This window comes from Lepisosteus oculatus, chromosome 7, assembly GCF_040954835.1.
Source record: "Lepisosteus oculatus isolate fLepOcu1 chromosome 7, fLepOcu1.hap2, whole genome shotgun sequence".
NCBI lineage: Eukaryota > Metazoa > Chordata > Actinopteri > Semionotiformes > Lepisosteidae > Lepisosteus > Lepisosteus oculatus.
The window spans coordinates 24,565,866-24,589,276 of record NC_090702.1 but is presented as its reverse complement, the minus strand read 5'-3'; the positions used below and the strand labels follow the sequence as shown (position 1 = coordinate 24,589,276).

At 36.1% G+C, this 23,411-nt stretch overlaps 1 protein-coding gene and 1 long non-coding RNA gene across 6 annotated transcripts in view; one reads left to right on the top strand and one right to left on the bottom strand.

Moving 5' to 3' along the window:
• hmga2 (high mobility group AT-hook 2) overlaps positions 1 to 13,496 on the bottom strand; it is a 71,221-nt gene extending 57,725 nt beyond the window's left edge. The window contains exons 1-2 of one of the 4 annotated variants that reach the window (XR_011190075.1): positions 11,471 to 12,191; positions 10,221 to 10,307 (exon numbers count right to left, since the gene is read on the bottom strand). Coding sequence is in view for 3 of the 4 variants with exons in the window: in XM_069192320.1 (XP_069048421.1) it covers positions 10,221 to 10,307; positions 12,494 to 12,601 (195 nt within the window). In the remaining variant the exon portion in view is untranslated. Of the gene's footprint in view, positions 1 to 10,220; positions 10,308 to 11,470; positions 12,192 to 12,493 lie in introns of those variants that run through there. The other 3 variants (XM_069192320.1, XM_069192319.1, XM_069192318.1) reach the window with 3 other exon arrangements.
• Positions 13,497 to 14,394: 898 nt separating this feature from the next.
• LOC107078050 (uncharacterized) lies at positions 14,395 to 23,411 on the top strand. 2 transcript variants are annotated; one of them, XR_001479024.2, is made up of 2 exons: positions 14,395 to 15,375; positions 17,249 to 23,411. It is a non-coding gene; the product is annotated as an uncharacterized lncRNA (long non-coding RNA). The 2 variants fall into 2 exon arrangements; XR_001479025.2 differs by having other exon boundaries at positions 17,246 to 23,411.

Below are 23,411 nucleotides of genomic sequence, written 5' to 3'. Positions count from 1 at the left end.
CTGAATTGACTGATCTTTTTTTTCACCTATTTCCACACTTTAGTTTTCTTTTTATGCCCTAGGTAGCGGAAGGTTTATCTGATTGGATACAAAACAAACTTTTTGTTATAAAAATGCAAAAAGATTCTCTACATAGGTAACCATAGTTATTGAAGAGTGTAGCTCTCTAACTCTCAGGTGGCACAAATGAGAGATTAAATCTAGCCCACTCATAATGCTATTCCAATATTATATCAGTATCCTGTCATTTTTAATATAGCCTTTAAATTGTAATTTTGACCAATCCGTACCAAATTGATCTTTGATTTCTTTTTACCACAAACACAATACCAACCCCTGATATCAAGTTTAAAATGTTCAATAATATGTGTGTTGGTAGGCCTATTCTCCAAACAACCTCTACTTTTTGACTGATTGAACAATTCATATTAAGACACACAAGCCTCAAAGGTGAAGGCTCTCAGTATGCTGAAATGAGATGATGACTGATACAAGATCAGCAGGAGTAAGGTGGAGCTTCCTCACCCATCTCTGGGCACTTGCTTATATAACCGTCTGGAAAATCCACAGCTGTTCAGTTGAGGGCGATTAACAAGACAAGACGAGTTTAAATAATTTAATGGATATAAAGTGTTTCTCCAGTCTCCAGTTTTTGCCCGACAGAAACCTGAAAGTAACCTGACCCAATCTGCCTGACCTCTATGAAGTTTCCAAAGCGATCCAGAGAGCAAGATTTTGGTAGGTGGAAATACTGGCAGGTGGAATCTGCTGATGACTGGAAGAACAGACGTAAGTGCCAGTAAAGGAAATGATTTTTCAAGCAGACTAGAGTTTTACCTCCTTTCTTAACAGGTACATCTATCTCAGATACAATCAAGTTGAAATGTTTTCCAAATTCAGTCACAATTCAGTGTTGAAGGAAAGTACTGGTAACAGCCAAACATCCACACGCTACAAATATCAGACTTTCTTTCTCCTGAAACAACAACATCTACCAGTTATTATATCGTTTTTATGTGGTCAGCTTCATCTCAAAATATACTTAGAGACATTAAAACTGTAACAAGTGGTTCCAATACTCACTGGCTGTAGTTCTAATACCTCTCAGTGTAAATGAGAATGGACTGAGTGAATAAACATTTTTCTCAGTATAGTGGTCCCATATGTTATGTGAATCATTGCTCTGGACTCGACTCTTGACCTATCAACTATATAAAGAAAAGAAATCTTGCACATTTGTTTACAGATAAATGTTTACACTGGAAATTCTAGAAAACTCATTTTCCCTACTCTTATAACTTTGGTTTTAACCCTCCAGGTCTGCAGGAGAAACAAAACACATTTTTTACAGTTTCAGACACAGTTAAATGAAGCATCTCTGCTGTTTCGTAAAAGAGGAAGCCATAAATATCATCTAGGACTGAGCATTACTGACATATTAACGTATGTGGAGGAAGTCCTGCCATCGATATCCCCATCCCATATCCTCTCTTCTTTCCAGGGGTAACAGCTTTAAAAGCCAGTGTAAGTTTGACAACTTCAATGTTATTTTTTGAAGAGAACTGATTTCCTAATTCTCCTACTTCATTAATCCTTTTTGAATTATTAATATCTTCTTTGCTTCCATCGATACTCCCCAACGCCAGTTGTTTGAAGTTAATGCCTCTCAAGTGAGCCAACTGCAGCAAGTACACAATTTACAAATATCTGTACTTGTTCTACAGGGGTCCCATTCATTAGGCCACCTCCATGACTGCCAGTGCCTCCTGTTGACGTTGAAGTATGAAATCTGGAACAATTGTATTTATATGTTTAAATCAAATTGAGTCTTTGTCCTTTTGGTCATTGTTTTCGTAAAGCTAATAGTTAACAACACAGAAAAAGCTAACAGCCCCCTGAATCAAGGAATTCCTACCTTTGTTTCGTCTAAAACTTACTGACATTTCGTTCCTTTTCTGGTAAAATCAACAGCTGACTTTTGTTGCAGATTAAGTTGGGAATTTTAGCTATGGCTCTTGATGGTTATTAGTCCCACTATGCTTTCTTTTTAATGAAAAATCTATGTATAGTACAACCATTAAGAATCATGCAACTGAAAAACCCAGGATAATTAATATTACGTCACTGACATTTAAGGCTACAATATCCAGTGCCGATACTTCTTTATAGCATCATATCCCTTTGACTGGTAAGTGACTCTAGATGTTAATGTCACTGCTGCAGGCATTTCATACTTTGATGAGTGAAAACAGAGATACAGGTGTTCTCCTGAACCAAAAAGAAAAAGGTTAAAAATGCCACCTTAACCAGGAGCTCAAGGCAAAATATAACAACAATGAAACCACTTTCATGATGAAAAATTATTCTGAGCAGCAATTCTGCTGAGACTGTACATAAACCACTAGTGAGAGTTTGAAGTTTGTGATGCTCAAGCTAAACACTTAATTAGTGTTCATTTAAACAGGTTTCAAGTGTGACTTATATAGCTGACTATCTTTGGCTAAAGCATGTTACAATCAGGCTTTTGAGTCTCCAAAAAGGAAAATTATCTAGAATAAAGATCTGATTTAGTGGTTAAATCTTATTCACTGATGAGTGGTGGGAATGGTGATTTGTCATAGATGTGAAGTCAAGGTACCAGGCAATACATGAGCAAGAAGTTAATTCACTTTCACTTGAGTATATCCAGATATTTTACTGCACATTTGTGGAATGTGAGTTAACTTACATTGGGCATATGAATGCATGCTCAGATACCATATACATTTTACAATGTGTAAAGATTATATACATATATATTTGCCCAATTGCCTAATTGAGACTAATTGCCTAAATATTCAAGCTTTAAACTCTGTGTAATGGTCAGGTGAACAAGCTAAACTGGTTAATTCTGAGCATTAAGAGCACAATCTAATGCATGTTTTATGCAGAATTCAGAATCCAGGTTATCTGCATACATCTGAATTCTCCCCACAACAAATGATCTGACGTAAGAAAACTTTTTACATAGCCAATCACTTATATTCCTTTTGAATTACATACAGTCAGGTCCAACATCAATGAATAGTTACAGAAAACTGTTAGTAAACACCTAATATAACTTTATTAACAGGGCAAAAGTACTGTTGTTTCCGATTCATTTTATTACACTCTAAATTCTACATAAATCGTTACAACACTTTATTTGAAGAATATTTGAAAGTTTTCATCCACTTGTCTGTTTAAGGTTATACTTTTAAGACACAGTAAAAATAATTTTCATCCATACCACACTGTGAAATGTAATTGGGATTAGATAAATTCAGATATCAGAGAGATTTCTTAAAGAATTGTGTCAACTGCTGAATAATGCCTGTAATTTCAGCTCAGTATTATATATGGATTATGAACGCATTATTCACATTCTGCTGATTTTACTGTACCATATTGTTTTAAACCAGAGATTCCTGCAAACTGATTAGTGAAGGAAACAATGAATGCTGGTTTACGATTTCATTTAACTAAGTATTAACTTCATGGGTCAAACTCACTGTGATTTTGTGTGTGTACCTGGACAGTGTTTCCTTTGCAGGACCAAACAAACACTGAAAAACCTAAGTTTGCATACCGAAAACTTTGGGAAGACAATCGATAATTTTTTAACCAGTCAAGCTGAAATGTCCATGTTACAAAACCTTGAAGCACATACTCATTAAATGTTATGACTTAAGGGCAAAATAAACACTATAATCACTTTAATTACAGTGAATATTTTTCACTTTAAAATGTTAGAACTTTTAAAAAATGATTTGAAGATAAAATTAAATTGATATTAACCAGAGCATTCAAGTAACTCTTTCTAACCATAATTTAACAGTATGGTATTCAGGATATGTGAATATGTTTACATTCTCAAAGAGGTAAATCCTAACATTTCTTACCATAACCAGACTGCCACTATTAAATTAACTGAATGATACTGGAAGTACACAATCTAACCTTTGTGACATTTTTGAAGTGAAGATTCTGAGTTCAAATTAACATTTTTATTAAATACACCCTAGAGGTGCAAAGAAAAAGGTGTGTTTTTCAGGAAATGTAATGCACTACAGAAAAAGAAATAAAAACCCTAGTAGAGTATGTCAGCTTATTAGCAGTGTTAAACTGTCTTTCCCCCTCTATGTACATGCATTGTCAAGTTTCACATTACCCGTTTCCTAACAAGCACAGTTTGTTTTCAACGCCCCAAGGACAGTTTACCAAGCCCTTACAAAATCCCACAGTAAAAAACAGCAAACCATGAGCTGTAGGATTCTGAAAATCCCTAACAGAAGATAGGGTTCCAGTCTCTCGACCAGCCCTTCTGATTTAAGGCTATTTACACTTTAGCGACTAAACAAAGACACAGACCCCACCAGAGTATTTTTAGCTGGCCCTTGGTTTGGATAATACATTTTTAATTGTGAGGTGTAATGGTCTGTAAGCGAACACCCGCTCAATTAATCATGAGTACCTTTGCATGTCTGCTCAGTGGCCCCCAACAGGCTCACACTTCTCTCACATGTTGTGAACACTTTAGTACATTCCAAGCTTCAAAAAGCAGCGGGGCCACACACCAGTTTGAGAAAATACCAACACTTGCATGGAGGCAAGACTGCAGCAGCTCCCTGCCATTGCCTTTGTGGGTTTTGTCTTCAAAGGGCAGGGTTTATGCACAAAGTTTGAAATGAGGCGCTCACACACACAAAAAAGCCAATGACAGGCTACGCTAAAAGATTGTAATGCCTTACTGAGGCACAGTTTATTAATGGAAAAATGACCTGCAAAAATGTATTAATTTAATATTAGTTGCTTTAAAAACTAAATCTGAGAATCGCACCCTGGTAACCCCTGAAGCTTTTTACGATAAACGCAGTGTGTCAGTTGAAGTGTTTGCGGGTTATTTCCAAGAACATGTATGTTGCTGAGAGGGAAACAAAGTATGCTTTATTTGTTTAATTAAGTATTTTATTTTAATAGTCAAGTACCCACACGTGCAACCCTGCAACTGATGCTAAGAAGATGTGTTTGTTATAGGTACATTAACAACCTACAATGTTTTCAACCCCCTTACATGCAAAGAAAGATCATGATGCCACTACATGGGTAACTGTGCACAAGGGGTTTGACAGTGGTCAATGAGAGGGGAAGATATTGACCACATAAAACCAAAACATTGCTAACATCTCCACAAAGCCAAAGAGTTTGAGCTGGAGTGAAGATTATACTTAAGATTTTAAGAGTCTTGCATATTAAATAAAAATAAATTTTAGGTTTTATTGAAATGTAACATTTAAATGTTACCTACCTTTTAAGAATTGTTGCCAAACTGTTGCAAACGGTATTAGTACGCAAGGGATATTGCATCTCAGAGGACTACTCTGTGAATACATCTTACAGATAAATATCTAAGACACCATACAGCATGACTCTAGTAGAATGTCATGATTTGTTATTTGAGCTGTAAGAACTTGTGCTGAGGAATTATAGGGGTTGTTGGATTACTGGTGCATCCCACTTTATAAATGTGTCTTATATGTTCAGTACTACTTTGCTTTTTTCCTTATTTTAGGATGGTTATATTGATGTTTTCATTTAAAACCAGTTGAAAGGGGACAGTGATTTTTTTTTAGATTAACTAACCCATGCACATTTTAATAAACACATTTGAAAAGCAATGATTTGGACGAAAACCTAGTCGTGCATGTCAAATTTCTCTAAACTCCCTTTGAAATATTTTAGACTTTAAAAAACCAACTGCATTCCCAAAATTGTAGATTTTATTTCAGATTTAAAAAAAAAACTATCAGAAAATATAGCACTGCAATATATAATAGAGCAAGGTGACAAAATTATTACAAAGCTACATTCAGGATTGCTTGTACTGGGATATTGCACACTGGGCTGACTGGTGTAACCTCCTGCTTGATAATGATAGTAAAAAATGAAAAGCAGTTCCAGTAACTGACTCTGACTCCTAACATGCCAAGAGCAGATTGGAGGAAGCACTTGAGATTCTGCATTATATAGAGCAAATGATATATAAATTAATGTTGAGAAGAAACTGGTATTTGCTTCTCTATGCTTGATTTAATATTAACACTCCTAAATTCTACATAGCTAAAAACAACAAGAATAATATTCATGACTTCCTGGGATAATAACATTTAAACAGGGTAACATAAAATTGAATTATTAATAGTATATATGAGGGAAATTGCTAAAACCCTGCTGAAGTACATTGAGTGTTTCACTGATGTGTGCATGCAGTTATTTTCAGAGGAAAAGACATATGTGCCCTATGACATTTCACTTCTTAATGGAGCTTTGGTCATTAAGGACCTCATGGACCTCATTTTAAAATAATTACCAGATTCATTTTTCACTGAACGCCTGTCAATAAAAAAATAATCTACTTAAAACATTATGTTAAAAATCTCTAACATGATAAATGTGCAAGGACAATATTGTTTTGTAAACCAAGAAATACATTGTGGTCATATATAATTTAATGTTGTGTGATAATATGCACAAAACAATATACTTTGTGTCACACAATGAATTTAATTAAGTTTCATTATTTATAAACCTTATTGTCAGCCTTCAGAAACACCACTATAGCTACAGTACCCTCCTTGAAGTTTCCCACCAACAAATATTTCACAGAAAGTATCAAAATAAAGTTAATGACTCATTTGCAACACAGTTTTACAGCATGAAATTCGAATGTGTTCCACAGACAAGCATGTGCAGTGTGCCTGACACCAAACTAACAGTTCACAGACTGATATTCAAGGTAAAAATCAGCAAAAAAAACATTTAATTCCCAATTTGGATTGGGTCTCATACCCCGCTGGTTGGAAAAAAAATAATATCAATGCTAGCTAACAAGACATTTAAATTGATCCATTTAACTGAGATTATGCAATCTGAGTAAAGATGATCTCTAAATACAAGAGCACGAATGGGATCTTAAATGCAAGTTTATTTGGGAATTTTCCCTTGTTTTTGTTGTATTACTTACATACTAGTATATGGTATGTTTCTTTCATTGTTGTCAATCAAACTGCCATTTTAAGTAAAGATTTCCATACAAGTTTGAATTTCCCATGTAAAGTGCTGAACAGCTACAGTACATGTACTCCTGTTCAACCCTGATATTTATCCCCAGGCCCATCTAATACCATTCTGATTTTAGGATGTTGTGCAGAGCTAATTTTTTCAGCAGTATTTGGGTGGCTTGACCAAATACTGGACATAATCAAACTGAGCACATGAAAAGATATATACAACATTTACTGAAGTAAATAGAGGTGATACAAATCCACACCAATTCCTAGTTGCATACGGAATATTATTTGAAATGTACATTAATTAAGCCTCACTCCAACAAGGTTATAATTTCTAAAACTAGCATTTGTCCTCAATCGAGGCATGCATTTTTAGATTTACATTTTATAGAAGTCTCTAACTCGTAAACGTCAGCCCCTTTAATTTTGCAATTAAATCACTAATTTGCAGTTTGTCCATCTTTTTTCATGAATTGTGCATTTAACACAACATACTGTTTCATACACTGCTGAAGAAAACTTGAAGTGTTATTCGTTAAAGAGTAAGCCACTGTTTATTCCCTTTGGTATTTGCAGTGTTTTACACCTTTCCATATTACATAATAGGCTGTAAATGATCAGCAAAATGCTTGAGGTGCAGGATACAAGTTTCTTCAAAAAGTCTTTCCCCAGTTCAACATGTCCTTTCCAGTTATTAATAAAGCAAATAATAAATAGTGTCTTCAGCAAAAGGCTAGACCAGTAGACATGAGTGCTTTCCCTCACCAGCCTTCATAAAATAGCACTTGTGCAACAGAGGTATAGAGAACATGACCAATCTTACAACATCTTGATGATAATGGATTTTAACTTGCTGTAGCCTCTCTTAGTCTTACAATCAATTCCTTGCAAGAAACAAGAATGCACAATTTCCTTCAGTTAAAATAACAAAATCTGAATTATTTTACAACCTTCAACTTTTGATTTCAGTCCTGTTCAGCCTTTCAGTTCCTTTCAGAAAGGCTTGACTTCACTTTTGGAGCAACAAAGACTGCATGCAAAGGCATCAAAAGAAGGGGGGGAAAATGAGGATGTATTATAATTGTTTAAATCCATTTTAGATGTTGCAAAACTAGGCATGTTAAGAGCACATGAGTGGAACTGAAAAACAATCTTATAAAAAATCTATTAGAACTGACTGGCTATGTCAGAATGTCTAAGTGAAAGAGCTTTTTTGTTATGACTCTCTTTGCCTTCTAATTTACATCTTTGTCTTAACAGTGCCATAAGACTGGTGTCTACCTGACTTTCTTGTGTGTTCCCAAAGAAAAAGAATGTACTGTACTATTATTTTGTCTGAAGCACCTAAATAAATGATCACATCCAAACCTGCCTGGGGCCTTAAGGCAAATATGCATTAATACTTTAAACCATGAAGAGCAGTGGATGCCAAATAACTTTCCACATTCTGGCCTGTACTAATAAATACAAAGACCTGAATTTTAAGATACCTCTCTTCACTCATAACATTTAAATACCATATTAGGAGCTGTCAAAATGTCAAGTTAGTGGGAATAAGACTGGTGAAATCTTTTCTCTGCTCAAATACAATTTATTCCTTTTAACATTTGGAGTTGATTCTGCTCAAATTGTGTCGTTTTTGCCAGACTGATGAAATAGCCCAACCTTTCACTTCATTTCATGTTTCATACAATACTGGGGGGATATTTGGTCTCGCAACTCAATCTACACATTAACACACATGTAACAGTAACAGGTTGACCAAATGAGTCAAAATTAATCTAACAGGAAAGCCTACTGATGTTCTAGCAAAACCATAAATTGCATATTATTATGCATAAAACATGGGAGTATAAATTAATATAATTTTCCAGCAATACCCCTATGTGTCAGCCGAGCTGTGCACTGACAAAAGAGCATGATGACTGCTCAGCAATTTTAAAAAGGTTTACATAAGAGGAACAAAATTTAGCATTTAATGCAAACAGTCTAACAAAACAAAAACAAATAAATATTTATTTTATAGATCACACAACATACTAAGGATACTGGCATGCTAAGACGGGTTACTTTTTCAGGCATACGTGCAACAAAACTTACAATTCCCATTCAGCGACCTAGCCTGGAGGGTGTATATTTTTATGCAGCACTGCTTTTGATCTTGCCAGACTGTGGTTTGTGCTGATCCAGCACCCTGACCACTCAAAGGCAAAACATTCAATATGTCTAATTAAGACATCAAGCAGGCAGCCTCATACACTGCACTACAAAATATAAGATCATGAACATTGTTCTTATAAGGAAAACCTTAGTACTTTCTCGTGCCATCCTTTTAAGAATTTATCAATAAAAGGTAAGTAACCCTGAATAAGTGCTTTCTACTGATGCAACCAATGGAACGAGTAAATTAGACCTAACATAGTGCTTTAACCATTACATTTTACAGCTAAGCTCACATATTGCAACCCACCCCCGTTTCCTACAGTGTTAGGAAGGAAACATACAAACTATGATGTATATGCATTTTTGTACATTAGATTTTATATATTAACATTAAATCTAAATTATTTCTCAAACTTCAGCTTTTGATTTACGACACCAAAAAATAAAATGGGAATCACAGTAAAGTAATACACAGTGATGAATGTGAAGGTAAACACACTTGTAGGGTCAGACATTTTAATTATGGTATAAACCTTCTTACTAAATCACAAGATATACAAATATTTTTTTTAATTATCTATTTCTCTAAAAAAATAAGATATAACATCAAAAAGAGACACGACTGTACACACCTTTCAAATGCATTTGAGACAAGAGAAGACAGGCAGGGTCAAATTGTGACAGATTATGAGAATGAACCCCCTGCACTGTCAATAGAAAAATATATATATTTCTATATTTGCTCTGATTTAGTTAAATTACAATTAACGAGGCATTCAACATAGCCTTCCAGCTGAACACAACTTTATTTTCAGGCTTACAGATGGAAAGAGAAAAGGCTGGTCTGTTTCTGTTAGCACAGGTGAAAATGAAGCATCTCAAACTGCTGTCTTGTTGTGTGATTGGAATGACTTGAAGACCGATGTGTAGTGGAGGAATGGCAACATGCAGAAGCTGCTGGAATCTCACCTTTTGAGCGGCTTTTGAAGGGCCCTTGTTTTTGCTTCCTTTAGGTCTTCCCCGCGGTCGTTTAGGGACAGGCTCTCCGGTTGGTTCCTTGTGGAGACAAGGCGAATACAATTTGTGAGACAAACAGAACAGGGCAATAATCCTGCCACCAGACTCAAAACCAGCCCTTCTGGATAGAGGGGGTCCATTTTAACGCAGTGCTGCTCTAAAACTTGTACAGTATGTAAGCAGACGGAGAAAGAGTAAGAGACAGAAAATGAGATCACGCAGAACGAAATTGCACATTATATTTGAAAGAAACTTTTAAAACACTAACCGAGACGGTAAATGATAAATAAAAAAAATATATTATCATTACCATAGAAGCTTTCACATTTAAAATCAAAATTAAGGTTTCATATCCATTCAAGGTCACAAAGTTTTCTTTAAACCTGTTCTAATGTTTTTAAAATAAAATTACTAATCACCCTTGCGCAGAAATTTGACATACGAAAAGTTTCGTTTATTTTATAACAAAATGAAAAAAAAAAACATTGTGTAGCAGCACATATATACCCTCTACAGCAGTAGTGCATTTTCATTGTAAATTATGCAAATTATATATTTGTGTTGTGTGCGTGTTTTATTTTTATTAGAGTCTTGTTTTCATACATTCAGAATAGTTGTCAATACCATATGCTGTATTTTGTGGTAAACTACACCACAGATTGTGGAATGTGCAGTTTTCTGAGATTGCAGAGGATCGCGTGATTTCAGAATGCTATTTTAAAGCATTTTTAGAAAGTGACATAGCTCCACTTTCAAAATGACTGCAACGTGCGAATTAACTCGTAGTTGTACACCTAGTGTACACAAATAATAACATTAAAAGTTCAACCATTGGATCCTACATGGGTAACGCAGCACAATACCAATTTAGTTTAAAAGTCATATAGCTCACAGTATACCTCAAAGGTATATTCTGGACTACTTACTCTCCCCTTTCTGATCCAACCTAAAATGTGGTTTATAGGAAGCTACCTCTGAAACTAAGTAAAATGACCTCCCAAACTGACGCCAACATTTGCTGTACGCATACATATAAGACGATAAGGCATTCAATGTAAATACATGATGATGTTAGATTTTAACAATGAGCAATACAGTTATTTGAAAACAAATATGTATGATTCATATAATACTTCCTTTGGGTGGTGAATCATTGCTCTCAAACATGTGCAGATCAAAATATAACTGTGCTTTTTTCTTACCAATACTGCAGGATGTGGTGGAGCTGAGTAGTCCGAATCCCTATGAAGTTTTTTTCAAGCGCCAATTTTAATTTTTGTACCGCACATTCTGCATTTTAATTGGAAAAAAGGCACCGGCTTTTTAAGATAACATATGATAACGATTATAACATAAACATAATATGTGCTAGAAATCAACATTTTTTTAATTCATAATTTATTTGCTTGTACACCAATAACCTTTTAATTATTACGAAGCTAGTTTCTCGACACTACTCTGAAGAGTGGTAGCTCATATCTGTGCATTACAAAATATGGAAACAAATACAGCTAAATTCCATTCTAAACTGAAATACTGCATTTTCCACATTCAAGAAGTTTTAAAAAATGCAAGGACAGCGAGGAACTCAATTATATACTCCATTCATTAAATGCTAACTATTTCACAGTTTCTTTCACAGATAAAACATGAATGGGTTTTTAAAAAGTAATACGTGTTTCGATTGTGGATCTACACAGTCAAAACAAAAGTAATACTTATCTTCTTCAATGAACACATCAATACTACAATTAAAGCAGTATTTGAATGTAAAATATTTTCCAAGTTTACTTTTTTAAATCATATCACACTGATTTAATCTTGAAGATCCACCTAGGTGAAGGAAAACAATTCCAAAAAGCGTTTCAGTCACATAGACGGTTCAGGGTAACCCGATCGTAACAGTAACGAAACCAGCACAATGTACTACTACAACCACCACTTCTACTATTTCTTCAGCTTTAACCTTCTCTTAAAACTTTTAAAGGGACAGGATTCCTCAGAGTCAGCGCGTGTTCCTTTTAAAGATCTCGGGTTTTAAAATATCTGCACTACATTAAAAATCACACAGATCTATTATCTTCGCACTGAACGAAATTCAGACAGTGGCGATAGGTGCTCAACGGCCGGGCTAGCTTCTATCTCCAAGACGCTGCTGGAAGAGCAGTGACAATTGCCCGTTTCTAGTAAATGATATCGATTCAAAGAAAAAGAAACAGACTGACTTGCTGCGGCTTCCGTGGTCTGCCGGGTCCTCGTTTCGGAGCCTCTGCTGTCGAGGGCTGCTCCTGGGATCCAGAAGTCTGGCCGGCTGCTTCGCCCCGTGCACTCATGGTGACTTCTACAAAATTGTAATCTCCTGCACCTTCAACTCTTAAAACAAGGTCTGATTCTGCACACCGGACGTCCTGGTGCGGAACTCGAGAGGGGGAGATCTTCTGTTGTAAGAATCGGGAGTTTTCCACACAAAAGTAATAAATAAGGATGATCGAAACCAAAAACAGGGGGAAAAAAAATAAAAGGACCGACAAGTCAAAAAACTCAACCCCTTGATATGCTGGGAATAGCACGTGCTGTTGCGGTATTTGGTACGCAAAATGTCCCTTTTTTGTTTTGTTTTTACTGTTTTTGTTTCCTGTATTTTGGGTTGTTGTTGTTTTTTTGCTTTAATACGAAAATAAGCCAGTGCTAGATAGGAATTTAGATTCCATTGGTACAAATTGGGACGGGACACATTTGAAATGAAACGGTGACACCGCACTTTCCTGTCAAGAGCATGCACACTGTTTTAAAGGATCTGTGACTTACAAATCATAAGTGCTGGTTTATAAGAGTTTACGGGGGGGAAAAAAAGATCTTTTTGCAGGGGTTGGTAAAAATTATGAGGCCAGCCCACGGATTGAATGAGGATGGGTTAAAAAAGCACCTTTCCTTGCGGGTGGAAAACAGAGGAGGGGGTTGAGAAAAAAAACACAAGACGGAGGAGGCACAGCGAAAAAAAACTAAGGTTGGACCGTATCCAGAGAAAACATGAGAAATTCTGCGGCGTTAAGAGGAGAGACCACATTGAGACAAACTCACGTGTCCAGCACCATTCATCTCAGTGGCTGGGATCCAACAGGTTTAAAGAGACAGGCCAGGAAATCCCGCATTTCATAATAGGCTACAGTTAAAGGACTGTGTAGGTATACACCAAGGACAAACGCAAATCCGCCTTTCGTATGCAAAATGTAGTTCTAAATTAAAGAAAAAAGAGAAAGCGGACGATAAAAAAATGGTCACTTATTTAATGGTGAAAGTAAAACAATCTTTAAATCACGCAGGAAAAGGCAATATACGCGCGTTGGTACATACAACAATACAGCACTTAACTAACTTAAAATGTTGTATAATAAGAGTCAATATGCTCCTATAACGGAATTATTTTGTTTATGATATTTTGCCTGTGATTGTATGGAAATAATAATGCACATTATGGAATACATACATTTTTACAAGGTGAATTATTGGACATAAATACGCATCGTGCTTTCGTGAGATTATCTTTACCTGGTATTAACCACATTAATTTGAACAAATCGTGCATTTTTCAATATCGCGCCGTGAACGAATAGTTAAGTCTCATTACAAAGAGAGTCTAGCTGTAAAAACCCTTAAATATGATGTTACTACATTAAGAATATGTTTTTAAAATGCATAAACGAATTAATATCCACAGGAAACAGGATTTTAAAATGTTAATAGAAGAAAGCGAACAATCAAATTCCTCTTAGTCTACAACAGTAACAGGACTTCAGTGTCGCCATGATATCATAACGAAAAAAAGACATCATATAGACAAACCGAAATTAAATTTAAAAAATGTTTTAATTGATTTCTGGTGACAAGGGAAAAAAATACACGATACCACAGCTGCGTCTCACTCTTTTTTTTCCCTAAAAAAACGCATTCCCCATTTCTGGGTACGGCTGCTTATATAGCCCACTAGAATTCCTGTTACGGGATTTCTTTTCTTTTTTTTTTTGGAGTCCGAAAGTAAGCAGTGCGTTTGTGACTGAAAGCGTGCGCTTGCAGACCGACCTCCAACAGCCACATGTGTCTTTGAAGTATTCCGCCCATCGACATGAAGTGAGATCAATTACAGAAGAACAACAGTGACAAAGAATATACTGCTGTACGTGGAGGCACTTTCCCACGATCTGACCAGCCAGCTCAACGACGAGGAATAGCCCTCCCTACTCACTCCACTCAATACAATAGCGCCAAAGATGTTTTTAAATACCAGAAAGCGGGTGATTGGGGGTTTTACAACCTTTCTCCCCCAAAAAATCAATGGCGATGGAATGAAAAAAAAAGCTTTCTCTCCTCTCTATTTTTTAACCCCAAATATAATGTAGCTTAAATAATTTGTTCTTGCTATCAGACAAAAAAAGAGAGTCCTACTATACCGAAAGGATTCGTTTTCCCTAGTGGTCAGCTTTCATTGTAAACATGAAAGTAATAAATAAACAAGTGCCGTTTTGGCAACCCTACTCTTTTCTATTAAAGGCGTGACAATTAAAATGCACAGATTTTGTGTGACTTTTCCTTTCGTTTCCTTTCTTGAGGAAATGAAGTCTGGATAGTTTTGTCCAGTCTGGATAGCGGGAAACAGAGCTGCGATTTGTTGATTTGTTTCGGTGTGGACTTTATTAGGATATGTCTTCTGTCTTTCCTAAAAAGAAAGTGGTTAATTTGTCACTGGCATCCAGTTCATTCATAAAAAAAACAGCTCTGGGACCCCCAAGAAGGTGGATCTGAGAGGAATTTTCGGTGTTTTCATCCCTCCTTTTCATCGCGAGGCCACGCCCCCGCAGACAGAACGGCGTCAGGGCTGGGAGCGAATGAAATGAACACAATCAATAGTCACGGCCGCAAATTACTGCAGGAAGTACTAAAACCAAGATCGATTACTCAAAATAGTGTTTAACTTGAAGCACAGTTCACAGAGGCTTTGCGCTTTAATATAAACAACAGTGTAGTGGAAGCGACGCATATTTGTTTCTAGCATGAAGTGCCCGCTTGCATATAAACATCTATAATTCTGAAGCAGTCATGCAGTTCCATGGTAAGAATCTGATTTATTACTATTTTTATTCAAAAACCTATTATGAATAATAATCTTATAGGCCCATTATGATACATTCTAGGTTTTTAGAAAAATATTTTTAATTTTTCCGAGGAACCCCAGGTATATGGAATGAGAGGAAAACCAAGCTCACAGTGGTTTTAAATGAGTGGGTCCATGCATTTTTAAAGAGGCATTCTTGAGCTGAAAGCAGTTTTGAAAGATTTCCTCTTTTGTATTGAGAGGGAGCGCTTTAGGGCTAAATTGTGGGAAAATTTGGAGCAGCATAAAAAAAGATTTGAGGACAACTACGTCTTCTAACCACCCAGTGACAGTTTTAACCGTTTCATCCCCATATTAACGCCGTTAATGATGAAAGGTGCTTCTCAATCAATAGTTTGATTTGGTATAGTCCCCTTTGCAACGCTTTGCCACAGAGCCATTTACAGATTTCTATAGCAGTTAACAACTTAATAACAAAGGTAATCTAACAATACAGTTACAAGTTACTTATGTAAGTAGGATTAGTTTTTAAAACTAACACGAGGTTGGGAGGAAAAAAACATTATATGACCTACAGTATGTAGCATGTTTACAGTTACAATGCAAAGTAATGCATCATCTTCTAAAAGTAATGTCCTCCATTTTCTTGTTAATTTTAAAATGTAAACTCTTACACAGGTAACTTGTATTTGCTTGTTAGTAACTATAAAGTATTACTTTTTAAGATTAACTTTCCCCAACGCTGCATAAGGCAACATATTACAATTATCAAAATGTACCCACAAAGAAACGTGTAATACACCCAGTAGATACAAATTATTAAATTATAATTTGTTTTCGGTGCTAATTGTGTTATATAAAAGAAATCTTCCCTGCCAAGTTTAGTCCATTAATAACTTTAATATTATGTTTAAGTATCAACTCATTGTAGCATATGCATCAAAGTCATTAAGAGAATTGCCCATCCCCGAAAATTAAAACTTTGTCTTTGATGTCACAAGGATATCATTTGAAATTATATCTCCCTTGCTGCCTAAATAAATGATTAAATTATTTTCAAATGCACTAGGATTTGCCATCATACACATTACAAATGTGAACTGAATGCCTGAGATGAAGCAAGTCTAGTTAGGTGAACTGCAATCTGTAATAGATAAAGTCACTTTAAAAAGTAATCCAGTGACAAATTAATTCTGTAATGGATTACTTTTTAAGATGGGGTAAATAATTTAAAAAAGTGATCAAAAGTAATTAAGTAAAAAGTAAGTAAATGTTACAGTGATCTTCTGTATGTAGGGTGTATAGTCAATATGTTAAGTTATTGCCTCCTAAAATCAATTTCTTCTGTCTTAATTTATCATTTAAAGTAATTATTGATTACAAAAAAAACCCTAAACAAGTAACTAGTAAGTGTAATGGATTACTTTTAAAAGTAACTTTCCTTAACACTGAATACAACACAGTAAATCCCATCGTTAGATTTATGACATATGCTGGAGATGACTATGAACAGAACCTTGTTAGTGGAAAAAGATAATACCTTAATACTGGGTCAAATCCTGCCTCTAGAGCACGTTCTGAATCTTGGGGTGACAAAGACATTCACACTTAGCTTTTACAAATTGAGAAATGCATAAAGGGTACCCACACTGTGCATATTTGCAGATTTCCAAAGCTAAGGCAATCAAGAGGTAGGAATAGGGGTGGTCAGTGCAGAAGGGGGCAAGCTGACTACTCTAAAGGCTTGTTTTCCACATACTACCACGACATGAGCTGGGTGAGGCAGGATACAGGGTATGGTGGAGTGTCTGTTTCAACGTAGGCTAAATGTCTTAACAACAGCACTGATCTTGAACCCATTTGTCAGCAGGACACACCCGAAGAAGTGTCACACACTGAAGAGCTCATCATCAATGTCTCAACAACAGCAGTTACTGTCCGAGTCCAATGGCACTTGGGCACAGTCAGATAGATGGGTCAGACCATGTCCATGTTCATCATCACAAGACCCTGTGCCATTCTGAAGCTGTGAAGAATGCAGTAGGTCCCTAAGACAAGCTTGTGGGCCAGTATTGCCTAGGACCAGACAAGACACAATTTCGAAAGTGGCTTATCTTTTGTTGGAGTGTGTAGGTTAAGGAGCTGCTACTGTTATATGCTGTACACAGAGCCACAGAATGTCAGAAGGTGGTTTGTTTGTAACTCCTTCTGATTATTCAATCCTAAATTTAAATAAAATAATGGAGAAATAATTTTATTGTGCATAAATACATGAAAGATGTAGATTTTTTATTGCCAGATTGTTTTTCATTGTACTACTAACCATACTAACCACAACATAATTTCACTTTAATGTTTTCACTGTACTACATTTGTTACTGTTCCACCTGTGGTAAGAGGATGCCTTCCCGATTCGTTCAAATTTATCATGTCTTATAAATAGCAGCATGGTCTACATAACTGTACATCTACTGTTACCTGTGAAGAGCTTCGCTCCAGAGAGAACTAAAAGTTCAGCTCAGACAGTTCCTTCTTCTTGTATACTGTTGAAAACACACACAGTTTCATCAGCTCTAAGAAACATTGTGAGAAACATTGAAGATAAATAAAGTAAAAACAGAAAAGGTAAATGTAAGGTTCATATTTCCCTTTTACTTTAATTCCATTCAAGCCACATCTCTTTATCAACAACCATATTATTCTAATTTACTTAACTTAAACAGTCGTTTTTCTGAGGGTACATTCATTGCTCAGCCTAATTGCTCAGTGGCTTTTGACCTCAAATAAGATTATGTGTGAGACATAGCTTCACTGTGAATCTTTCTTGAATAAAAATCTTTTACTAGTGAATCAGTAATCAGAGTGGCCCCGAACACAGCACACTGCAACTCTGTTTTAGATAGGCTATACAGGATTCCATAGTAAACAAGGAATTAAAGAATGTGATAGTTTAGCTGCTACCGTTTAAAGGTATGCACCAGATTATTACAAACACGCATTCTTCGTGATATTGTTAGAGTCCTTAAGAAATTGATAAATACAAAATATTAACTGTATATTAAATTATATTTGATCATTTTTACATTTGCACATGGATACAGGCATATATTTCTTACAGGAATTATATGGAAATAAGTATCTTAAAGTTCATGTGTTCACATGATAATTCTGAACTCATAGAAGGTTCAAAGATTATGCTTCTTGTGTCATCACTTATATTTACCTGCCTTTCCTCAGCATACCGTATTGAGCAAAAGGGCATGGCCTGCTTCTACCATGGGCATGGGCCCTCACAAATAATGTGACATACTTCATTCCTGGCCATTTCCACTGCTGTGGACAGGAGAGATCATTTCTGTGAACATACTGTACACAAATAATTTGTTAGGACAATATTTATCACAGATGTAATAGAAAAAATGATTATAAGGCCACAGTCTATCCATTAATTCATCTGGACTGTACTCTGAAATGCATTGTAGCTTTGTATCACTAACTGCATATAATGAGAAATAAAATGTTAAATATGTTAACTTAAGGTCATCATTTGTTGAAGTAACCAGACTTCAAACCAGATGGTCTCACTGGGGTTTGAAACCCTGCTTTAGGACTCAGTAGATATATTGTGATACTTTAGAATCACGACTGAGATGGTCTAAATCACCTCCTTTAGTTTATAAGCTTTCTTATAAAGCAGGAAGAGAATAAAATGTGCTAAGGGTCCAAATATTTTGTATTATATAAACACGGACTGTAACAGACAATAATAAAAGGGTGTGAGTCCATCTACAAAATATACACAAGCTGAATGTTAGCAAAAATGGGATACCTTATTCACACTGTAGAATGCATAGCTCAAACTTGTATACACAGCTTAAACATGTAACACAATACACAGTAGAATAATAAATATAGGAAATATACACTACAGATAGTTGTAGTTATTTCATTTGCCTGGGTGGGTGCACATCAGATCACATGACATTTCCAATATAAATAAAGAGATCACACCTTTGCCCAATAAGTTATAGTACCAGCTCATCTGCTAGCATTAACTATTGACAACCTCAAGATTCACTTGCTGGTCAGGTGCTTTCTGTACTCTCACGTCACACTTTTTCTTGTAGTCTACAACACAGACCAGCAGATAAAAGTGTCCTTTTAACCCAGCCAGACAGCCAGAGTCCCAATATCCCTTATACCCTTTCCAGGTGGTGTATACTGTATATGCCCACAACAAAGGACAGTAAGACTATGGAACAAGCTATCCAGCCATTATGTTGAAGGACATATTCTGCCATTTCTTGAAATACTACCAAATGGGTCAAATGGCCTCCTCTCATTTTGAAACCATTCTTATGTTTTTATATAGGTCCTGTTTTCATCTGGTCTTCCTTATCTGTTCATGTACAATCCTATGAATCTAAAAAGCCCTAAGCTCACAGCTTCTATAGATCCCAGTTCTACAGTCATGGTGATGACTTTACTGATTCAAATCATGCCTGAAGAGTGACAATGCTTTCATAGGATGTGGCATTTTGATTACCTGCTATCATCTGCTGCTGAGCCAAAATAACCGTTCGCCAGGTTCAGGGCCATCTGCTTCTCATCTTGGCAAGAACAAAAAACATCCTGCGACAGGCTGCCTTTCTCTTTGGGCAGCACAATTTTGCATCTTGGCTCATATGACACTTAGATGGACAGCATCTCTCTGCATCTCTCGTGGGAATGCAAGCGTTTTAGTTAATTCCAGGAAGGCTGCTAGTCAGTGTGTTTGCATTACATTTTCATCTTTTCATACTTCTGTATATCCAACTGTCACTGACAGAGAGACGGAACACATTATCAAATGGCATATTCAGATTGACACACAGCCACTACAAGTGGAAGAGGATCTATTGTCATGTCACCAGAACTTTTAGATTAGCTCATATTGAACATGCTATTCCCATGTTCATGTGGAAGACAATACATTCCTTTTCCCCATTGTAAGCCTACCAAATTTCACTTTCACAAACCCTACTGCTTGTGCTACTAAGCTCCGTAGTATCTAAGACTGTACCCTGACCCAGTCATGGTTATATTCCTTTTCCTGGGGTTCTTCAAACTCTGTCAGGCATGTTTCTCACTATCTGCACCTCCTGTCACCAAACACATGTTTACAGAGCTACTACCACGGGCTGCTTCCTCTCAGCCATGTAGTTTCGAAACCTTTTTGTCTCCCTTGCCGACTTCTTCACCCTCAAGGAACCAGCTGCCCAGGCAGTCCGTTGGTCCATATAGTCCATCATCCAGTTACATTGATTCTGCACTTTCCCACTTAACTTGATGCAAGAGTAATTGATGTTACATTGAAATAAACAACACCAGAAAAAAACAGAAGCATAAGAAATGTAGATATGAATCATACCGCACAAAACCTTTCCCAGCCATGCTAATGCAGATGAGAAAATCCATGCACCCAATGCGATACGCAATCTGAGATGTGATTTGAGCCATCGGTCCTACAGAGTAGCGTCCAACCATTCAGCAATATCACAGAAAACCAGGGGGATTTCCATGACTTCTCACTTTAGTGGCAGAAGTTACAAACAGAACGAGAACCAGCTGTTTTTGTTTTTGTTTTGTTTTAATAGACATTGGGGAAACCTCTTGAGCAAACTTTTAAACAACCTCCTGTTGCTTTCAGCAACTTTGAGAACAAAAAATAACTTTAAAACAAATCATGCGGTTTGTTCACTCGCCAAATAAAAAAAAAAGTCCAAGGAGATGTGACAGCAGCAGCTGTTCCCAGACTTTGTTATGAATATTACACTTCAAAGAGGACAGGGCTGGTGTCTTTATCACATAGTCTGGGTTTGTCTTTACTAGCGGATGTTTAAATGTGCACTAATCCTTGATATGAGTGGTCAGGTCAATGGTATATTTGTATAATTTAGTTTTTTTCTTCTCAAAAGCTTGGAGTGTCATCTAACATATTGTGCTTTAAATATCCTACAGTAGTGAATAGGGCACATTGTAAAAGGAGATGAGTTGTCACATTTATGTTTAAGTTTAATGTATTTAAAAATACGGATTTTATATAATACATAAGGTGCTTAGTTTTATAATATGTTCATAAGCAAAAGCATACAGTTATTTAGTTCATTATTCATAAAAGTAGTGTTGAATTTTTTTACAATTGTTGTCAACACAAAAGACCTTTGTTTTTTCTGAATCCATACAGTTTTTCTCACATCTGCATTTCACCAATTTTAAATGTTTATAAGCACTGAAGCCGATAGAGTTGATTTAGGCAGCAGTGCAAACTGAAGTGCACATTTGTGCTTGGAAAACCATCTCTAAAACACTATCTGTTTTCTGAAACAGTTGCTTATTTCTTACATGAAACCATACGATTAATAATAAAAAATAATGAAAACAGCCATTTTAATTAATCAAAAGCTCGTAAAAACTTACTGGTATGAGTCAAACTAGCTCTTCACTCCGAGCAGCAGGACAAATACTGAGAATGAAGGAACAGGACCAGTGTTTCTGAAGGCTAATTGTTTGGGTTTCATCCATACATTTCTTTATGATCCTTGTACCCTGTACCAGTCACTATGGCAAAGCACAGCTCATGAACAAGTATGTAAGTGCTTTACTAACCTTAAAGCAGTCTTCCCCAATTCAATTAGACAAACCTTTTTATGAAAATTCAGGGTTTAATGATTTTCTCAAGCTTCCGCGTAGCCTTTCCAGAACATTCTGAAGAAGAGGGGAGGCAGCTTTATCTCTTTTTTCAGTCAAGCTATGTTATATATTATGAGATACTTTATATATTATGCTAATCTGATATAACAAAGTTGGCAACAGTTAAGATAGAGAGGCATCAGGACACCAAAGTCAACACACATCCTTACTGGTCGGCATTTCTTGCTAAAAGAAAGATTAAAATGTGACCAGTACATAAAGTGTTGCTGAGCTTATTTAGTAGGTAACTTTCTAGTGTGGTATCAGAAAGCAAATGAAATGCAACTTTGCAATTGGCCATTCTCAGTCATGAAATCCAAACTAGAGTACCTGCTTTAAGATGACTGAATTACTAATTAGAATAGATACATATATTATTTTGTGGTATTTTATGATATCGCATTTTACGAGGTGTTTTTACATTTCCAAGAGTGGTCTGAAAAGGTTTTTCTTTGACTTGACCTGATGTTATTAAAACACCGAATGTTCTGAATTCAGCAGAGAAAGTACCACCCAAGATCTAAGCTCCTTTAGTAGAATCATTCTGTGAAACACAATCAAATCAATGAGCTCCTGTTTGCATTGGAGGTCCGATTTGGGATTAATGAGCTCTAACTATTAATATGTGAAAGTATAAATTAAAGGAAAGCAGTAAGAACTATAAAGTTGTCTTAATCCAGCCCAATATGTGCTTTTCCTAACCCGTAGCTTCAAATACAGGTGAGCAAGCTACAGGTAATACAGATCTGCGAGAGCAGCTCTGCCCATGCTCAGTCAGGGCCACTCATGGGCAACTGTGGCATCAGAACCACACTGGGGAAACTCAGTGCTGCCCAGTTTCAGAAGAAGGTGGCTTTTTCTCTGTGCCCCTGAGCCCTTTGACATACAGGATATTGATAACAGTAGATTCCACACAGACAAACAGTTCTACTTCCATTCTGAAGCTGGAACTGAAAACAAAACTCAGAAAAGGATATTGGTGTCTATTGTTGAACAACGTACTAGCAATCGGAGCCCTCCATTTTCCATTTTAATATCCCAACGATGTACAGTTTATTTTGAAAATGTATCCCTACTGATGGTTGAAAAAAATGTAGTATCTGTGCTCAGCTGTCTCTGTGCTTCATTTTCATTCACTGGTGAAATTAACAAAGCAATTTTATTTATTTTTTGCCTGATGCTTGTCAAACAAAATAGCATGTTACATCTTTCAATCTGGATATGGTTATGAATGTCAAGCATAATTGAATTTTTGAACATTTCAAATTTGTCTGCCTTAATAAAATTATTCTTTATTATTA